Source organism: Fukomys damarensis, unplaced genomic scaffold, assembly GCF_012274545.1.
Source record: "Fukomys damarensis isolate Sample0158 unplaced genomic scaffold, DMR_v1.0_HiC HiC_scaffold_18, whole genome shotgun sequence".
Lineage (NCBI taxonomy): Eukaryota > Metazoa > Chordata > Mammalia > Rodentia > Bathyergidae > Fukomys > Fukomys damarensis.
Window position 1 is genome coordinate 43,693,241 of NW_022900930.1, and position 21,452 is coordinate 43,714,692.

General features: G+C 48.2%; 1 protein-coding gene across 3 annotated transcripts in view; it reads right to left on the bottom strand.

Annotated features, from left to right (window-relative positions):
* The window catches only part of Pebp4 (phosphatidylethanolamine binding protein 4), a 232,911-nt gene that overhangs the window by 173,163 nt on the left and 38,296 nt on the right, over window positions 1-21,452 (bottom strand). For 2 of the 3 annotated variants that reach the window (XM_010624008.3, XM_010624026.3), the window contains 2 exons: window positions 8,821-8,951; window positions 4,796-4,925 (listed from right to left, as the gene is read on the bottom strand). In XM_010624008.3, the coding sequence (XP_010622310.1) occupies window positions 4,796-4,925; window positions 8,821-8,951 (261 nt within the window). The remainder of the gene's footprint in view (window positions 1-4,795; window positions 4,926-8,820; window positions 8,952-21,452) is intronic. The other variant, XM_010624018.3, reaches the window with a different exon arrangement.

Here is a 21,452-nt window from a genome sequence, read left to right on the forward strand (position 1 = left end):
GGGGGGGGGGCAGCCTGCCACCCCGGGGCTTGGGCAGTGAGACCCCGGGCAGCAAGTGCCCCTCCTCTCCAACCTGAGGCCGACCCGGCTCCGGCTCCAAGGACTGTGAAATCACCCGGGCCAGGGAATTTCTTTGCAGGCTGATAGTCATCACTTCCCCTTCACCCCGCCCTGCCTCCCTGCCTGCCCAGAGGCATGGCTGGTGACAGATGGCCTCAGGTGACGCGGGCGTGACACAGACGACACAGGTGTGACATTGGCGGACACCGGCCACCCGAGCAGAGGAACCCGGGACACCGGGGCAGCACCTTCTGGATGAGCCCCCTCCTCCCCTGGAGCCCGCCCCCTGCAAGCCAATCCCTAAATCATTCCACAGCCTCCAGCGATGTTCTTTATTAAGGCCCAGTCCAGTGGCGCACACCCGTGATCCCAGCACTCTGGGAGGCTGAGACCAGAGGGTCGCCAGTTTGAGCCCAGCCTGGGTACGTTTAGCAAGACCTTCTCCCAAATTAAAACATAATTTTTAAAGGGGGACTGAGGAAGTAGCTCAGTACAAAGGCCCTTGGTTCAATCCCCAGTACTGAAAACACAAAACAAAAGCTTTGGTGGGGGGCTAGGCATGGGCTGGTCACAGCCGTGAATTCTTCCCAAATTGGTGATTCCCACCCTGTCTGGATTCTACCTTCTGCCTCAGCCCCGCTGTGCTGGTTCTCTCTCTCTCTCTCTCTCTCTCTCTCTCTCTCTCTCTCTCTCTCTCTCTCTCTCTCCATCCTGGGAGCACTTGGGTGGTGCCTGGCCCTCTGCAGGGGGCAGGAATGTTTGCTGAGTGAGTCTCTTTGTGTCCCTGACACCAGATGTCTGTGCTTCCTGCCTGCCCCAGGGCTTGCTGTGGCCACCAGGGCGGTTCCTACACGGACATCGCAGGCAGCAGAGGTTGTGTCCTTCGGGGCTCATTGCTCTGGGCTGGGCAGCACCCCAGGCCCTGCCCAGCATGAGGTCGCTGCCTCCCCAGCCTCTGTGACATCATGTTGAAATTTGGGTCCCCACCGTGGGCTGATGAGGGCAAGGTGGTGGCCACCAGGGGGCAGCTGTGGGCAGTGCTGCTAGCGAGGGTTATGCTTGCTCCACAGCGGGTGCAGGATGGGGTCACCTGCTTTCTGGAGTCTGAGGGACAGTGGGACAGGGCCTGGCTTTTGTCCTTTCCCTCAAATGCAGTGCACGTTCCCCACCAGTTTGAGGCCACTGCTGCTCTTCCAAAGGGTTCCAGGGAGAGTGCTTTTCAGGGCTCTTTTAGTCTTCACGGCCCAAGGATGAGGACAGGGTGTGCTCAGAGATGCTGCAGCCGGATGGTGTGGAGGGACTGGGGGAGGAAAGGCCCCCCGACCTCAGCGTGGCTCAGCCCTCGCCATGTGTTTCCTTCCTGGCTTTGCTGTCTGTGAACCCCGGGCCTCCTTCCTCTCCCTCCCTGCTTCTCCATCCGCCCCAAATCCGCCCACCCTGGGTGGAGGACAGAGAACCGCTGCTGGGATCACAGGGCCAGGACTCCTGCAGCTTGAAGGGCAGCCTGGGGCTCCTACTCCCAGAGGTGTCCTGGCACCTGCCATCCTGCATTCGCTCACTCACTCCCTCACCCAGTCACCTGATCACTAGCATGGATTGCAGGGCTGGTGGGGCTATGGGTGACTCAGGATGCACCCGTGCTCTTGTCTCCTGAGTGCTTACAGAGCGAGAGATTCAACGGAGCAAGCCTCAGTAAAGACCGCCAGAAGTAAACATGCCCTTTCCAGGGCAGGGGACAGCAAAAATCAGCCAGCCAGGGATGGGCGGGAAGCCAGAGGGAGGCAGTCAGGAAAGCTTTCCTGTGGGAGGAAGAACTTTGAGGCCAGTGAGACCTAAAAGGGGGAAATCAGCCTCCGAGGAGGTTTAGAGGCAGGAAGACGTGAGGTGGGCTCCGAGCTGCTGACCTGCACCCTCTGTACCCCTCTTGTGATGGTCTTGGATCGCTGCTCTGGTGTCATTGCTTTGATTGCCCCGGAGAGCAGGCAGTGGCCCCGACCTTGCCTGTCCTAGGCTGGGGCGCAGAGGAAATCCATGTGACCCTCCTGTTGGTCTAAGTGCTCAGGCGCTCCCCGCCCACCTGACCCTTTCCGGAGGGACCTGGTTCCCAGATGCACCTGCTTCCGCTCCAGCTTGGCCAACCGCAGTCTCTGCAGGTGATTGGTCCCTTGGGCCCTCACAGGAAGCTCCAGCCACCACCCTCCTTCACAGTAAGCGTCCTTCCTGCCCCTGTTTCTGTGCCAACTAGGGAAAGCATCTCTTTAGCAAGTCTCCTCGAACTGTGCCAGCATCCACCCCAAGGGCTCCCTTGGAGCCCTAGCTGGGGGGCCACAGGTCAAGCCCATGGGAGTTGGGCAGAGCAGGGTCAGAACCCAGCTTGGTCTGTTTCCCACTCTGTACTGGCTGGATTTCACAGAAACCATTCAGGTTCCCTGCCCAGCCCCCTCTTTCTGTAAATGACCCCTGCGGCTCCTTTGGGGCTCATCCTCTGCTCCTCTCCATCCTTGGACACCAAGGGGAGCTGCCCAAGGTCACTGTTTGGTTTGAGAATAGGTATTGATCCCAGCAGGGCAAACCTAGGATTTTTAATGGCTGGAAAGGGTCCACCTTTTTCCACTGGGGTTGTTGAACCAGTCAGACATAAATCCAGCCTTGGCACCACAGGGAAAGAGTCTTTTTATAAAGTGAAACAGCAGAGAGAAAAGCAAAGTAAAGGAATAGATACATTGACCTGGTCACATTGTTTGAAATCCTGGATCCAGCCAGACCTGAAGTTATCCCTGGAACTTTTCAGGTTTGTAAACCAATAAGTTCTTCCCTTTTTTGGCTTATGCCAGTTTGAGTTGGCTTTTTTTTCTCTTGCCTCTCTTGACTTGCCAATTTGGTCAGAGAATTAAGTGAAATGATAACGCGGGTAGTGCCTGGCGTAAAGCAGGTGGCTCCATTACATTTCCATATGGCGGGAGATTTCAAGACCCAGAGCAACAGCTTCCTCTTCCTTATTCTCTCCCAGCCCTCTTACTTTTTCACTTTGACACAGTCTCCCAGCCCAGGCTGGCTTTACAACTGCAATCCCCCTGCTTCAGCCTCCCAAGTAGCTGGAATTCAGGAATGCCCCCCCCAGAGTATCTTCTCTCTGTTTGGTGTCCCCATTTAGCAGGCCGACGGTGTCAACTAAGCCCAGGCAAAACCCCCTCAGAGATGGCTTTGAATCTCTCAGGAGGGACCATAGGCGCTAGAAAAGCCTTCACTGCCATCTAGTGGACATCTTCTGAAACAGTAGCCCAGAGTGACAGCCTGGGGACAAGAATTTGGCTGAGCCACCTCACCCTGCAAGTGAAATTTCAAGGGAAAGTGAATTAACTGCGAAGTCAAGAAAAAGCCTGTCCCATGGGGTGTATACACTGGTCCCTAAGGTCCTGGGCTCCTGCCCTGCCACTGTGACCCTCCACCTCAGTGCAGAAATCACAGCAGCTTTCTTTGCTCCTTGTAGCTGTTGGGTCTGGGGCAGGTTGTGCGTGCACGTGTGTGTGTGTGTGTGCGCGCACGCAGGCATGTGTGTGTGTGCATGTGTGCTTGCACAAGCATTGCTCGCTCTTGGCCTCCCAGAGGAGAAGGTGCTCATCGCAGTTACAAACAGGACAGCAGGTCAAAGCTGCTTGACAGGGGCCGCAAAAACATCAAGACCCTTCTGTCCATCTGCTCTCTGATCATAAAGACACTCGGAGAAAGATGAAAACCGACCCAGTGGACGGAGTAACACGCGGTGCCAGTCCCGTCTCCCGGCTGCTGCCTCGCTGGCCTGTGCAGCCTGCCCTCTGGCTTGGCTGGTGGAGCAGAGGGGACCCCCACCAGGACAAAGGAGGGGAGCCCCTATGGCCTCTCTCTGCCACACTGCAGAAGGGACCGGAAGCCACACCCCCACCATTACCCTTCTGTCTCTGCCCATTTGGCACCTGAGTCCTGGTCATGTCACCACCCTTGCACCTCAGTGACATTTTACTTCCAACTCAAACACAACTGACAGCAAGAGGTCAGCCTTGAGCATGGAGCCCCGGGAGTGGACAGAGAAAGATGGCGACCAGAGGCGGCTCCCCGGAGTGAGGTTTGGCGTCCTGTTTCCACCTCCACGGCCTGGCTCCAGACCCCCAAGGCCAGGAAGATCCCAGAACAGGCAGTGCTGGCCACTTCCCAGGGAGAGAGACCGCTGCAGCGGCACCCTGGTACTTGTCACTAATCTATTCTGGGAGGCGCTGTGAATGCCGAAGATGAAAGAACCAAACAAATAGCTTTGGCCAGAAAGGCAGCTGACACTGACAACTCTTAGCTTGTGCAGTGAGTATCAAACAAATAAATACTGGGACAAAATTTGCATCAAAATGTGTCAAGTGCCAATTCGACGAGTTTCAAAGCCGCGCGCGGAATAGCGAGCTGTGACTGACTAGACCTCCGATTCTACTTCCACGTCTATTTTGGACGATTTAGGGCCCAAGGAGAGCGTGTCTCCTGCCGCAATGAGCAAGTGTCACACGCACCGCTCTTACTCCACTCCGCAATCTCAAATCGTCCCCACAATCCCAGGCTTTAGGAAAGGTACGTCCATCTGGTCCCAGCAGACCACCTGCCCCCCTCCCGCCCCTGTTGCTGTGCACGCGGCCTGGGGCCCCCAGAGGAGGGAGCTCAGAGGGAAGTCAGGAACCACCCCCCAGCGCCCCTTCTGCCAGCCCAGTCCACTCACGTTCAAGGCGCCAGAGAACTTGACTATGGGTTCGCTCCAGCGAGTGATCTTCTGTCTGTAGTCATTGCAGTCGGGAATGAACATGCAGCCGATGTTCCCCAACTCGGGGCACAAAACTTCAAGGCCCCTACTGACAGAAGGAAGCAGTCACTCCCATGGCAGAGCTCCAGGGGACCCAGGGGCTTTATAACACTTCGGCCTAGCGCTGGTGGGAATGGAACGTCGGTGACATCACATCCTGAGCCTGACGCTGAGTAGTTGTGTGTTCCGAGTCACTTGCCATGTTTGTGTCCCATCTATATAAGGAGGGGGGGTGCTAGTAGATGCCTGTACCTAGGGTTGGTAAGGAATAAGGTCCTGGGCAGAGTTTAGGTTTTCTAAAAAAGTGCTTGTGTTTCCAAGAAGAACGTTCAGCCATTCCTGGGTAGCTGCTAAGGACTTCTCATTGATACTGAATTCTCCCAGTGCTCACATCCCTTGCATAAACGGGTACGCGTCTTCCCATAACTTACACAGTCCCCTGCGTCCTTTAGATCATGGCTAGTTCATTTATGACACCTAGGATGTCATAGCTGTGGAAGTGGTTGTCATGCTGTATAATTTAGGGAATAACAAGAAGAAAAAATGTCTGTACGTGTCCGGTACAGAGGCAGTTTCCTGCAAATCTGTTTGAGTTTGACCTATGGTTGGTTGGCTCCATGAATGAGGAACCTTCAGACAGGGTGTGGGGAGGTGGTCAGACGTCCTTAGCAAAGTTGCTCAGTGTCTGCTGGAGCATGATCCTGGCACCGCTGTGATCCTGGCACTTGGGAGGCCGAGGCAGGAGCGTCATGAATTTGAGGCCAGCCCAGGATACATAATGAGTTGGTGGCCAGCCAGGAGTACATAGTGAAATCTTGTCTCAGAAAACAAACAAAAATGCACGCACGCGTGCACACGCACAAAAATCCTTGGTTGGTGTCTTTAAAATTGCATATTTATATGTTGCTCATTAGGAAGAGAAACGTTTAGCAAGTCAGCATAGCCTCTTTCATGGACAGAGAACTTTTCTGACTCCTAAACCACCCAGAGCTCTCTGTGTCTGCAATCCCATCCGTGGGGGTTTGAGTTAGGCTCCTGTTACACATGCAAATATCCCCCTGGGTAAAACCTCCAGCCGGAGGAGTGAGGTATGAGCCACTTAGACCTGTGCTCCCCGAGAGGAGGAGCTGAAGAGCTCCCACGTCGGAGAGTCTGGTTTCCCAGGAGGAAAGAAAATGATGGGACAGTGGTCACAGCTCGGGACAAAGTCAGTCATCTGTGACTTCGCCAGGGTTGGCCTGAAGGGCTCGCCGAGGTGTTTTATTCTAAGTTTAATTTCTGTTAGTCCATGCTTGCAGCACCTCAGGATTATGTTCCTTGCAGGGAGTTGGTCCGTGTACATAGCACGTCTTCATTCTGTTTCCTCCCTCGCCTTTCCCTCCTCTCCTTTCCCTCTCTGTCCACCTCTTGGTCCCCTTCCCTTTTGCAAGAGATCTAGCTCCCTGTTTCCTATTATCTTCTCTTTTGCTCTTTAAATTATGTATGATTGGGGGTTTTCATATGAGAGAAACTATGCCATCGTTAAGCTTGTGCATGATTTATTTCACTTGACATTATGGTCTCAAGATGCATTCATTTTCCTATAAAAGACTCAAATTATGCATAAAATACCACACTTTCTTCATCCAATCATCTGTTAATGAACAAATAGCCTGTTTCCAGGATTTGGCTATTATGAGCTGTGCCGCTATAAACATGGGCACGCGTGCATCAGTGTAACATGACCTCTTTAACTCTCTGGGGAAGATCCCTGGAAGGGCAATAGCTGGGTCAAATGGAATTTCCAGTTTTAGTTTTCTGAGGAATCTCCATGTTGTTTTCTGCAATGGCTGTATTAGTTTACATTCCCACCGCCAATGTAGAAGGGTCCCTTCTTCCCAGCAGCCTTGCCAGCATGCGTCAATACTTCGTTGCTTGATGACAGCCATTCTTTCTGGAGTAAGATGGAATCTCGGTGTTGTTTAACTTGCATTTCTCTGATAACCTGGGATATCAAAACACTTTTCCATGAACTTATTGGCCATTTGTACTTCTGAGAAGTATCTATTCATTTAAGTTGCCATTTTTTTTATTGGGGATCTATGTTTTTAGTTATTGATATATTCTAGATATTAGTCTTAGGTCTGAGGTGTAGGTGCAAAAATATTTTTCCCGTTCTATAAGCCGGCCCAGGGATTTAGCTCAGAGGCACCACGCCTACCTTGCAAGCACAAGGTCCTTAGTTCAATCCTCGTACCAAATTTAAAAAAAAAAAATCTGTAGGCTGACTGCACTGTGTTGGTTGTTTCCTTTGCTGTGCACAGCTTTTTAATGGGATGTGATCCCACTTGTTGATCCCTAGTGCTATTTCTTGTACAACGGGGGTTCTGGTCAGGAAGTCCTCACATACCCCGATTTCTTCGAGTTTTACCTATTTTGTTTCCCAGCAGGCTAAGTGTCTTTGATCCATTTTGATTTTGGTTCAGTAGTAGGCATGTACAGCTCTAGATTTCATCTGCACGTCAGTACGTCAGTAGTAGCCAGCTTTCTCAAGCAGCATGTGGTACAGTCTGTCTTTCTTGGCCCTTCTGTCAGAGACTGGAGAGCTGAGTGCCCCGGGGCCATTTCTTCACCCTCTCTTCTGTTCCATTAGTGCACCCATCTGTGTGCCAGCTCCATGCCATTTGTAGCTTTGAGATCTAACCTGACATCCAGGATTGCGATGCCTCCTGCCTTGCTCTTGTTACCTGAAACTGCTTTTGCCATCTTGGGTCTCTTCTGATCCCATGTGAATTGTAGGGTTGCTTTCTCTGGCTCTGTGGAGAAGGTCCTGCACTTTGATTGGGATTGCATTACAGCTGCACACCGTTTTGGCAGTATGACCATCTTGACCACATATCTTTCCATTTTCTGATGTCCTCTTTCTCAATTTCGTTTTCCAGAGTCCTGAGGTTTTTATTATAGAGGTCTTTTGCTTCCTCGGTCACATTAGTTCCTAAGTATTTAATTTTTCTTACTATTACCGTGAATGGTATTGTTTTTCTAATTTTTTTTTTCTCAGTGAGTTAATTATTGTTGTACGGACACTATTGATTTTTGTGTTGATTTGTACCCTGCTATCACCTGTTTTTGAAACTCAGAAATATAAGCCAGACTTTTGAATAGATATATTAAAAACTCTTTGTGCCAATTTTTTAAAAGTCTGCCCTTCTGACACCCCCCCCTCCAAGATCCAGGGTCTCTTTAGCATTAATTTGGTTAAGATGATTCATTTCAAGGACTGCAAGTTCAAGCCCAGTCTGGGCAACTTAGTGAGATCCTTTTCTCAAAATAAAAAATAAAAATGTCTGGGGATATAGCTCAGCGCAAAGGCCCTGGGCTCGAGCTCCAGTACCACACACATTGAAAAATGTTCTAATATGAACAAAATGTGTTACTATTTTTTCCTAGGATCCAACTACATAACTTTTTAGGAGATTTTTATTCTAAACGCGAAGATTCAAATGTGCAGAAGAAGATGGAGTAAAAAGTTAAAGTTCTTTTTTGTTGTTTTATTGGGACAGGGCCTCACTATGTAGCTCAGGCTGGCCTGGAACTCACGGTGATTCCCCTGCCTCAGCCGCTTGAGTGTGGGTCTATACTGATCTAAGAAGTGAAAGCTCTTTCTCCCCCCTCTCCCGTTTCTGAGAGGGGCTCTGCAGACAGTGCCTTTCTTAGCCACCAAACTGCAGAGGGTGTGGCCTCAGAGTGGCCCAGGGAGCCCAGAGCCCGGCCCAGGCATCTGGACAAAGTTGCTTTTCTAACAGGGAGCCAGTGAAGTGCAGCCTGAACAGCGGGGAGGGAACATTCTGGGCTGTTGGTTGCGGGGGAGGCTCGCTCTGGGCCCCAGCAGGAAGGGCTGGGCTGTTGGGGAGCCCTCACAGCTGGCCCGGGGCAGTGCTCCCCCACCCTTCCCGCCACCTTACTTGCACAGCACGGCGTCCTCATCAGACAGGGGCTTGTAGACGCACTCGTCTTCTTTGTCACCAGCGGCCACCATCAGGAGACCCAGACACAAGGTTGCGGCAACCAGCATCATCGTCCCGTCGGTGGACACCTGGAACCCAAGGAAGGAACCACTCCAACAGCAGGGCCTTCTGTAGGGCCCTTCCCTGTGCCCGACCCCAGCCCAGGGCCGCCCAGCAGGATAGAGCTCCGGGAAGCTTGGGGAGGGTGGCAGCCGGCGGTCTGGGCTCCAGCAGCTAATCCGTCACCCCACACATGTCCCTCGGGAGAACTTGGGCCTGCTCCAAGCTGGACTCAGTTTGCAGTCCTGGCATGGTAGAGCTTTGTTGCCACTCCTGTCCTGGCTGCCAGGGCGGAAGCCTGCTAAGAGGTCCTCACAGGAGCCTGTAGCACAGCTTTCTGGCTGACCCTGGGGGCTGGGGATCCCAGGCCCAGGCCTGGGTGAGGACTTCCGCTTTGGCTGAGCTATGCCCCTGGGACCTCTGCCTCTCCAACCTCCAGGCCACCAGTCTCCTCAGCCTGGGCCGCCCGAAGGAGGATATGGTTGAACAGAGTGATCGGCGCAGGAGAGGGTGGACTGCCTGCCCGAGGCGGCTTGGGAAGGTCAGCTGGGCGCACAGGGTGCAGGAACAGAGGGAGTGACAGGCTGCACCTTGCTGCTGTGCTGAGCTCAGCACTCTCCCCAAATCAGAGCCTCTGGAGAAGGAGGCCTGTGGGGCTGGGCTGGGCCCTGCATACTCCCCACCTCTGGAGACGCCACCTCCTAGGTCCTCCCTAAGATCCACCCCTGTCCCCTTTCAAAAACAAATAAAATGACCCTGGATACCCCCAGCCCTTGTTAAGGACAATAACATAACCAGGAGAGCAACTGTTTCCTGCTTTCTGGTTCAATTCCTGCTTCTAGGAGGCCAAACTTTAGCAAAAAGCTGTCCTTTAGGCTTCAAGTTAAACGCATTTCTGAATCACTCAGCTCCTGAGTATGACCCACCCCGCCCCCACACACATAACTTCCTTCCAAGATCTCCCTGAGCAGAAAGCGTCTAACAGTAGCCCCTTGCCAAGATCAATGGGAGAATGGCATGAATTGTGTCACACGGAAGGAGGTGCCCAGCGAGTAATAATGCTCTGGAATATATGGAGAGTGCAAGTGCCCTATTCCACTGGTGGCTCTGAGGTAGGACAGCCGGGCTAGGGCAAACTGGATAGCCAACTGGTCAGTGTGTCAAAAGTTGTAAAAAACCACAGCTAACATGTGGAGTGAGATGTTTCTTAAAAAGAAAGAACATGCAGGCCAGGGAGTTAGCTCAGCAGTTCGGTGGCCTGCCTTGCAAGCACAAGGACCCAAGTTCAATCCCCGGTACAAAAAAAAAAAGAAAGAAAGAAAGAAAGAAAGAAAGAAAGAAAGAAAGAAAGAAAGAAAGAACAAACATGCACAGAACACAAGTCCCAAAATGAGTCAGGCTTATGGCTCCTAAGCACCGTGGACCAATCAGAAAAGTGCTATTTTCATTTGAATCTGGCACTGTTTGCAGGACCAATCAGAAGGTGCTATTCTCAATCTTTCATTTCCATATAGACACAACCAGTCAAATGACACTGTTTCTGATCCTTCATTTACATCTGGCGAGAGGCCAAGAGAATTTTTCGATATGACCGTTTACATGTGATGTGACGAAAAAGTGACTTTTGATCGGAGAAATGTTCTAATATCTTGTTTGCACCAGGGGGACTTCAGTGTAGGTATTCTGAATATTAAAGACCCCTGTGGCTTTATCCTCAGGGTCACTGTGAGCCTATTTACCAGCCTGCTCTCGTCCTATAGAGTGTACCTCTTTCTCACTTTCAATAAATGTGTGCCCTCGCTGCCTTTTCTGTATGCCTTGTTCACTTCTTTGTTTGGGACACCAAGGACCTGGAAAGAGGCCCCACGGGTCCCATCATCTGGTAACACGTGTACCCATCCCTCCCCTTACTCAGGCCACATGCTGACCCCTGGTGATGGGTTGAGCACTGTCCTTTTCCTCACAAAGTCCCAAGACAGCCATAGGCAGAGAATAATGCTACCAAAACGGTTGCCTGAGGCCAAGAGACTCTTGTCTTCAAAATGGCAGCCACTGGAGAAGCCAGAACTTTCCTGGGTGCTGACAGCTGTTAGGCCACTTAGGGGAGAATCCGTAGTGCAGGGTCACTGCTGTGAAGCCCACTTACCCCACTTACCCCAGCCACTCAGCATCTGTGTGCCAGGCACTTTGACCACTCAATCCTCATGCCAACACTATAAAGCAGGTAGTGTACATTACCACCCCATGTTCCAGAGAGGAAACTGAGGCATAGAGAGTTTAGCTAACCTCATCTAGGTCACACAGCTAGTAAGTGGCAAACCTGGGATTTGAACCCAGGCAGTCTGGCTCGAGGGTCCATACACTTAACCTCTCTGCTCCACTGCATGTTGCTGCTACCCTCTTGTCTTCCCACTTACATCTTTTTGCTCTTAGCATAAGGCCCAGAATCCTCCACATGGCGTCCTATGCCCTGCATGATCTGGCTCTTCCAGCCTTTCTAGCTGTGTCTACCACCCTCCACCTCTCACATGTTAACTCTCACGAGTCACTTAAGCTCTGCCTTGCATCAGAGCCTTGCTAGGGCCTGGCTCACTGCCAGCCCATCTACTGGGTAGCTGGAGTGTCATTTCCTCTGCGAAATTTGCCTTGACCATTGATCAGATTCCTGTTAGATACAATCAGATCATCCGAAGCCTTTTCTCATTATTCTTATATATTTATAATGGATTATTTTGTATTTCAATGGTAGCTGCCCCATTCACACCCCAACACATACCACAGCCCATTAAGTCCTGGAGCGCGCATCCTCATTCCGAGCTCCCTACCTGGAGTATGTAGTTGCTTAAGAAAACACATTTAAATGCATGACCAACTTGCTCTTTGCCCTTCTACAGTCCTCACTTTCACTTAACAGCGCATAAGCTCTCCATAAACATCAATACGAAGCTAATCACGCACATCGGGCCCCCAGTCCTGGATCCCTTTGGCTTGTTTATCTAACGCTCCCTGACTTGTTTTCCTTCAGAGGCTCCTGGCAGAAAGCAGCAGTGCTTGGCTTTTTCAAACCTGATCTTTCTCCTGAGACTCACAGGACATGCCTTTCGCTCTGAGAGATAAGATCTGGGGCCATGTTCAAGCCTGGGACTGGACTCTCCCTTCCCACAGCTGAGCTTCCTGTGCTCCACTGTCTCACCCCAGAAGCTCCCATGGCTGGATCCCTCAGTGCCTGAAGCCCCTGTCTCCTCCTTCAGTCACCTGGGATGGGGCCACCTCCAGACTATTACTCAGGCCACACCAGGTGACTTCCTGAGAAGCCCCAGCCCCTCCAGCCACTGGGGTCTGCTGGGTCCAGGCCTCCTCCTTCTAATCCCGACTCCACCTCCACCCAGCCTCGCCTCTCTCTCTACCCAGGCTCAGATACACACTCTTCCTTCCTCCTGCGCCTTTCCCAGTGCCCTTGGGAATCCCTGAGCTATAATGGATCAATTCCCCATGGTCGAGTTCCTTTCATTCCTAATCAAACATTGAGATGAAATTCACACCCGCTACAATGCACTCCGAACAGGCCCAACTCAGAGTGTCAGTACACTCACAAAGTTGTACACCCATCCCGGCTATTTGATTACAGGTCATTTCCGGCCGGGTGTGGTGGCGCACACCTGTGATCCCAGCACTCACAGGCTGAGGCCCGAGGAACACGGTGAGTTCAAGGCCAGCCTGAACCATATAGCAAGACTCTGTCTCAAAAGCCAAAACAGTTTTTGTTTAATTTCCAGATCATTTCATCAATTCCAAAGAAGTCCAGCACTCATCAGCAGTCACAGCTGTCCCACCCTCCCCAGCCCCTGACAGCCTGGTTTATTTTCCATCTCCAGCCTCTCCCACACCTCTCCACACCCACTTTCTTAGACACGGTCATCGTTACAGACTTTGTCCCTAAAATCGCACTGTGGGGCAGCTGAGGGCTCAGGTCACCATCTCTCCTCTCTCTTGCTCCCCTGTGACTCCCCCTGCACCCCGTCTTTCAGCTCATTCTGCTGTCTGCTTCCTTGACCACTTTCCTCGCCTCCTCTCCCGTCCTGACTACTGTGCTTCCCTCTGTTACCCAGGTCCTGGTGAAACTGTGTTTTACACTTCACTGGCCAACAGCTTCACCTCCTTCTGTCTCTCCTCACATCACAGCCAGTGGCTGCAACTCCAGTTTGGGACCCATCTGAGGGGCTGCCTGTCCCTCTCTTTGCCATGTCCTGTGCCCGCTTCAGGGCCGGGGGCTCAGGAAGAGGGGGAGCAGGACAGTCATTGTGCTAAGTGAAAGAAGCCAGTCACAAAATTTGACATCCAGAATAGGCAATACATGGGGTCAGAGGCTGTGGGTTAGCGGGGAGTGGAGTGACGGGTAGGGAAGGCGGCCAAGAACATGGCATGAAACAGTTCGAAAACTGTGTGATAGCTGCACATAATCTAAAATCCACTGAATTCTACACTTGCATTGTACCCATGGCCTTTGCACTGAGCTACATCTCTAGACCTTTTTGTATTTTTTATGTTGAGGCCGGGTCTCCATAAGTTGCCAAGTTGCCTGGAGTAGACCTGAACTCACGATCCTTCTGCCTCAGTCTTTTAGGCCACTGGGATTACAGGATGTGCCACCACACCCGGCCATACAGCACTTTAACATTGGTGAATGTGAAGCCTATCACAATAAGGTTTTTAAAAAAAATCAATCCTGGCGATGTTAGCATAATGTAGGACTAGGAAGCTCCAAGTGCTTGTTCCCCACTAGAAACCCACATGTACACACACACACACACACCCATGCACACATGAATACACACAAACTTGCTGAACTTCAGAGCAGGTCTAGAAAACAGTTGAAGGTCTAGAGCAAGCTAATGAATGTCCATTCAAGAAAAGCCTCCTTGCTGGGCATGGCAGGGCACATCTGTAATCCCAGCTACTCGGGAGGCTGAGGCAGGAGGGTCACAAATTTGAGGCCATTCTGGGCAATTTAGTGAGACCTGTCTCAAAATACAAGGGCTAGGGGTGAAGCTCAGTGGTAAAGCCCCCTGGGTTCCAGGTTCAATCCCCAGTGTGGGCGAGGGAAGCCTCCTTAAAAAGGATGGGAAATTTCATTCTCTTTCTCCCTTGTCCACCTCCTCCGAGTGCAGGAGACTTCTTGGTCTGTAGGAGATGATAGCTCAGGTCCTTGTTTCCACCCGCAGACTGGAGTGGAACTGGCAGCATTCTTGCCTGTTTGGGCATCACCTGCAGGACTGGTCTCCACTTTGCCCAGCAGGGATCTCAGGTGAGAAAAGTGGCAGGCACTACTCAGGAAAGCAGCAGAGACTACAGACTCCTGATGCCTATGACACAGATTACAGATTGAGAGGTCCTATCAGAGGAGCAGCGAGGGGTGAGGGCCTTCAGGAAAGTAAGATATTCAGAAGCAGCTGTGTAAAAAGGAGAATGGGGCAAGACAAGTGCCTTCTATGCCAGACTATGCTCTTTACTGGCATGACTTCCGCTTCCTGTCACGTGACCCCCGGGCTCAGCCCCACCCAGCTAGTCCATGAAGCATTGCTCTAATACACACCTATCAGCAAGGCCAGGAGGTGGGGTGGTGTTCTTGCCCAAAAGCTGCATTTTCAACATCAGAAACAAGGAAATCACAAGGCATACAGAAAAAATAGGAAAATACAGCCCATTCAAAGGAAAATACAAATAGACAAAAATATCCCTGAGGAAGCCTAGACATTAGACTTGGTAGACAAAGTTTTAAACTGTCTTGAGGATATTAAAAAACCTAAAGGAAAACACAAAGAAACAAAAGAAATCAGACTAACAATGTATAAGCAAAGTTAGAGTATCAGCAAAGACATAGAAAGTATAAATGGGAACCAAGTAGAAATTCTGGAGATGAAAAAATAATAACAGCAATGATAACTTCAGGAGAGGTATTCAAACTCTGATCTGCAAGGGAGAAGAAAGAAATAGCGAACCTGAAGATATATTGATTGAAAGTATGGAGCCTAAGGAACAGAAAGAAAAAGTGAATGAAGAACAGCAAACAGAGCTAAGGGACTTTTGAGACTCTTGCCAAGCAGACCAATACATGCCCAGAGAGAATCCAAGAAGGAGAAAAGCCAGAGAAAAGTACAGAGAGGTCATCTGGAGCAACAATAACCTAAATCTTCCCAAAATTAAAGAAAGGCAGAAATCTAAAATTCCAAGAAGCTCAAAAGACTCCAAGTAGGATAAATTCAGAGATTTACACGGAGACACATATTCACATTTTTGAAAACTGAAGTCAAAGAGAGAATCTTGAAAATGGCAAGAGAGGAGCAACTGGGGTATGGTGATTCTCAATAAAATTGCCAGCCAATTTCTCAGCAGAAATCTTGGAAGCCAGTAGGAATTGGGATGATATATTTAAAGTACTAACAGGAAGAGGAAAAAAAACAAAAAACAAAAAACCTACAAGCCAAGAATTCTATATCCAGCAAGGCTATCCTCCAAAAATGAGGGGGAAATGATGGCGTTCCCAGGTAAGCAAAAGATGAGGGAATTCATTACCACTAGAGCTGCTCTGCGGGAAATGCTGAGGGAGTCCACTGGGCTGAAATGAAAGAATGGTAAATGGTAACTTAAGAAGAAATATATAAAGATCTCCATTCATGGTAAATACATAGGCAAATGTAAAAGCTAGTGTACTGGTCACTTTCCTGTTGTTGGGACAAAATACCCAACACCCACAACTTAAAGGAGGAGGGGATGATTTTGGCTCATGGTTTCAGTGGGTTCAGTCCACAGTCAGCTGGCTCCGAGGCAGGAATGGCCTGGTGGAAGGGGCCTGGTGGAAGACAGATACCCATCCTGTGGCGGCCAGCAAACAGAGAGAAGGCAGAAGCCTAGGACAAGATAACCCTTCCAGGTCATGCACCCAGTGACCTGTCCCTCCATTCAGGCCCCACCTCCTAATAGCGCCTGAACTCATCCATGGATGAAAGCGCTCGTGAGGACAGCACCTCCATGAGCCAATCACTGTTCACCACCACCACCTCAAAATGCAGGAGACTTTGGGGGACATTCGAGATTTTAACCATCACAATGATTGTAATTTTGGTCTCTAAATCCACTTTTAAAACATAGGATTAAAAGACAATGAATAAAAGTATTTATAAAACCTATCTGTGTTCCTGGGTTTGCAACACATAAAGATGTCATTGTGTCATCAATGACGTGAAATGGAGGGGACAGACCTATATAGGAATAGCTTTTGTATGCAATTGAAGTGTAAGCTGGCATCAATTCAAGTTGGGTTGATATAACTTTGGGATGTTATTGCAATCCACAAGGTAATGGCAAAATATATCTGTAGAATATATACTGAAGGAAATGAGAATTGAATCAAATATCTCACCCCAAAGAAAACAACTAAACACAAAGAAAGATAGTAATAGAAGATATGAGGGTCAGAAAAACTAAAAACATACAGAAGGCTAATAACAAAATGGCAAAATAGATCATTGCCTGTCAGTAATTATTTCTTCTTCTTCTTCTTCTTCTTCTTCTTCTTCTTCTTCTTCTTCTTCTTCTTCTTCTTCTTCTTATTATTATTATTATTATTATTATTATTAATTTTATTGGTACATTTTGGGTATACCAAATCGTTTCTCTGGTGTAAGAAAGTGAAAGTGTCAATAATTTCTTTACATTTAAATTGATCAGTTTCCCCAGTCAACAGTTATGAGAAAGAAAAGTTACAGATTGTCAAGTTGGACAAAAACCAAAACAAAACATGATCCAGCTGGACATGGTAGCAGGTGCCTATAATTCCAGCACTCAGGAGGCTGAGACAGGAGGATCACCATGAGTTCAAGGCTAGTCTGAATTACATAGTAAGAACCTGTCTCAAAACAAAACAAAACAAAGGTCCAACTATATGCTACCTACAATAGACTACTTTAGATCTACAGGCACATGTAGAAAAAGGATGGTGCACATGGTAACCAAGAGAGCAAGGATGACTATAGTAACAAGAGAAGAACAAGGTGTGTTATAAGAGACAGAGAAGGATACTGTACGTGGCTGAAAGGGTGATCATCTGCTGATGCCACTGCCATGGTTCAGATATGATTTAAGCATGTGCCCAGGAGTCCCGGGTGGGAAGCTCAGTCCCCGAGGGGCAGTGTTGGGACTGGGAGGTGGTGAGACCTTTACAAGGAGAAGCCTCATGAGAAATGACTTGGCAACCGGGGCTCCAGCCTTGGAAAGAACACTGTAGTTCTCATGCAGACCAGGCTGGTCCTCCCCAGAGGGCTGTCATAGAAGAGCAAGCCTGGCCCTCCCCTGGCTTCCTGCCTCACAGTGTGATGATCTCTCACTTTTGCATCTGTCATCTACCATGTGATGCTGCTAGAGAAGCCTTCGCCAAGGCCAAGTGGGTGCTGGTACCATGCTCTTGAACCTCCAAAACTGAAACAAACTTCCTCCCTCCCTCCCTCTCTTCCCTCCTGGAGATCGACCCCAATGGAACTCTACCACTGAACTATATCCCCCAGCCTTTCTACTTTTTACCTTGAGACAGGTCTTACTAACTTGCCCAGGCTAGGTTTGAACTTTCAATCCTCCTGTCTCAGTCTCCCAAATACCTGGGATTGCAGATGTGTACCACATTACCTGGCCATAACCTCCTTTCTTTATAAAGCATCCAGCCTCGGGTATTCTGTTTTAGCCACAGGAAACAGACTAATAACAAAGATATAGCAGTTTCAGCATATTCACTGAGCATCAGTGATCCAAAATGTGTGAAGCAAACATTGACAGAATTAATTCGAGAAATAGACAACTCCATAATATTAGTTGGGGATTTTAATATTGCATTTTTAATAATGGATAACCCAAATAGAAGATAAATAAGGAAATAGAGGACCTCAACAACAATTGAATGTATCAAAGAGATGTAGAACAGTCCATTCCACAACAGAAGAATACACCTTTTCCTAACGTACACACATGGAATATTCTCCAAAATAGACAACGTCATGCCACAAAACAAATCCTAATAAATCAAAATAACTGAAGCCGTAACAAAGTATCTCTTCTGAGTTCAATGAAATGAAGCCAGAAAACAGCAGGAGAAAGGCTAGAAAAAAATCACAGATAAGTGGGAATTTTAAAACATGATCGATTGATTGATTGACAGCAGTGCTGGGGATTGGACCTGGGCCTTACATGTGCTAGGCAAGCATTCTACCCCTTAGCAACATCCCCAGCCTACAACCAGCACACTATAAGTCAAAGACAAGATCACAGGGAAATTAGAGAACAACTTGAGCAAAATGAAAACAATAGATCCAGGCAGGTGGGGAGCAGGGAAAGCTGTGTGTGCTACAGTGTCAGGTGCTTTCACGGGGAAGCTGCAGATGCTTGCATTAAAAAGAAAGGTCCCAAATCAACAACCCACATTCACACTTTAAGGAGCTAGAAAAAGAAGAGCAAAATAAATGCAAAGCTAGCAGGAAAAAAAGTCACAGCAGAGATAAATAAAGGACAGAAAAACTATAAGGAAAAATCAACAAAACCAAAAATTGGTTCTTTAAAAGCCATCCACAAAGCTGACAGACTGTCAGCCAGATTGACTAGTAAAAACAGACAGAAGACTCAAGTTATTAAAATCAGTCATGAAACTGGAGAAATTACTACAAAATTTAAAGAAATGATATTTTACAGAAATAAAAAGGATTATAAAAAAATTAATATGGTCAATTGGGTGACATCATTGGTTATTTAGCAAATTGGATAACTTAGATGAAATGGACCAATTCCCAAAAAAACAGAACTACCAAGACTGAGTCATAGAGAAATAGAAAATTGTAACAGGTCTATAATGAGTAAAGAGATTGAAGCAGTAATTTATAATCTCTCAATGAAGGGCTGGGGGTATAGCTCAGTGGTAGAGCTCTTGCCCAGTATGTGCTAGGCTCTGGGTTGTAATTCCTAGCACCACATAAAAAAAACCAAAAAGCCACCCATCCTGGTCCACATAGTTTCACTATGTGATGAATTCCACCAGATATTTAAAGAAGAGTTAACGTCAGTCCTTCTCCAATTCTTCCAAAAAATTGAGGAAGAAATTTTTCCTATTTTAGGAGGCCAGCATTATCTTGATACTAAAACCAAATAAAGACACTATGAAGAAAGAAAACTACAGACCAATCGATATCCCCTATGAATACTGGTGCAAAAACCCTCAACTGAAAACTAACACAGAGAATTCAAGAGCACACTGAAAGAATTATACACCATGACCAAGTGACACTCCTGGAGTGCAGGAATGATTCAACATTAAAAACAGTCGATGTAACATCACATCAAGAGAATGACGGAAAATGCTACATTATCATCTCAACTGGTTCATAAAAAAGCATTTGATGAAGTTTAACTCACTTACATGAGTTAAACCAGAAAGAGAAGGAAATTTTCTCAACTTGATCAAGGCCAACTACGAAGACCCCACAGCTATCCTTATACTCAGTGGCGAAAGGCTTACGTTTTCCCCTGAGGTCATGAACAAGACAAAGATGTATTTACCAGCTGCTTCTAACCAGTATATACCAGAAGACAAAGCAAGGAAAGAAGGGGAAAAAAGGCATCCAAATTAGAAAGGGGAAAGTACAAAGATATGTTTGCAGATGACATGATGTGATACATAGAATCCTAATAATCCAAGAGAAGAGAGCCTGCTAGTTAATTAGCAAATGTGACAAAATTATAGAATACAAAGTCAACATATGAAGCTTAAGCGCATTTATGGACTCTAGCAATAAAGAACCCAAATAGGAAATTTTGGAAACAATTTTATTTGCAATTATGTGAAAAAAAAATTAACATGAACACTGAAAACTGTAGATTCCTGGGGCAGCAAATCACAGAGCTAAATGTATAAGACATGTTGTGTGAGTAGATTGGAAGATTTAATATTATTAAAATGGCAAGATTATCCACAGTGGTCTACACATTCTAGGCAAATTCTATCAAAATCTCACTGATTCTTCTTTAGTTTCAGGTTTGTTTGTTTGTTTGTTTAAGAAATAGAAAAACTTGTCTGTAACCTCAAGGAATTCCAAATAGCAAAACAATCTGGCAAAGAAGAGCAAACACCACAGCAGGAAGACTAAGACTTCTGGGTTTCAAAACTTAACGCAAAACTAGAATAAGCAAAAGAGTGAGGTACGGGCAGAGAGACAGATAGTTAGGCCAACGGAAGAGAATAGAGTGCCCTGAAGTAAACTCTGTGTATCATGGACAAACAATTGTTAGCAAGGGCATTTGGAGCCCTGAGTGGGGAAGGGACAGTTATTTCAGCAAATGGCGTAGGACAACTGAACCGCCGTATGAGGAAGAGTAAAGCTGGCCCCACTGTACGTCAGGCGGAAAAACTGGCTCAAAAGTGTCCAAGATCTAAAGGTAAGAGGTAACACTGTACCACTCTCAGAAGAGACCAGGAAGAAAACTTCACAGCATTGGGTTCGACAGTGATTTACACAGAGGTATGTGACACGGGAAGCTCAGGTCACGCTGGACCGCCTCCAAATTTAACCTCACTCTCCTTCCAGGAACAGATCAATCTCTGCTTCTCCCCACACTTCTAAACATGGCAGGAAACCAGGTATTCTTCTTCCTGCTTCATGGAAGAGGAAACGAGGACCCCATAAAGGAAAGACACTTGCTAAATCTGTCAGAAGTGAGGCCGGCCTGAAGTCAGTAATGCCCAATCCAGCCTACAGCTCCAGTAGTTTATCCTACAGTTCCCTTTCTGGAGAGAGTTAGAGAAATATTCAGGGCTTAGAGACACCGGAAATACCATGAATACATCATCCGGTCACACTAGAGTGAGGAAAATCAACTCTAATTCCTGTGGGCTTCCTAGGCCGAGTTCCTGTCTCTTTGTCTGTCCTTGCCTTTTTCTCCCCCTCTCCACTCATTCTCTGTCTCTTACTTCTGTCTCTCTCTCCCTTCCTCCATACCTTTGTGCCACGACCACGCCAGTAGAGTCTGCGTGACAATGCCGGTCACCTGGCAGAAACCAGACCAGAGGTATCGTCCCCACGGGGTTAAGCCTCCTGGAGGTCCTTGGCACACACCGCATGCAAAGTCAGCCGTGAAGAGAATAGCTGGCCTCTCTGCCTGCAGTTTGGGGACATTGGGTTCATCTATAATTCTGTTCTATTTTGTCTTTATTACTATTTGTTCATTATCTGTAGAATTGTATTCTGGGCCCAGGAAAGGTTAGGAACAATTAGATGTTCCTAGAGATGTGGAGATATTGAGGCACAAGAGGATGGGCGGCCAAAGTGCTGACCCTGAGCCCCGGACTGTGAAGTCCTGAAGGTGAACCTGAAGGTGACATGCTAAAGCCAGTCCTTTGTCTTACAAACTTCCCCTTCTGACTGCGTATAGGTGTGGTCTTACCTTGACTCAATGGTCTTAGCTTTTGTGATGGTATATAGGTGTGGTCTTACCTTGAC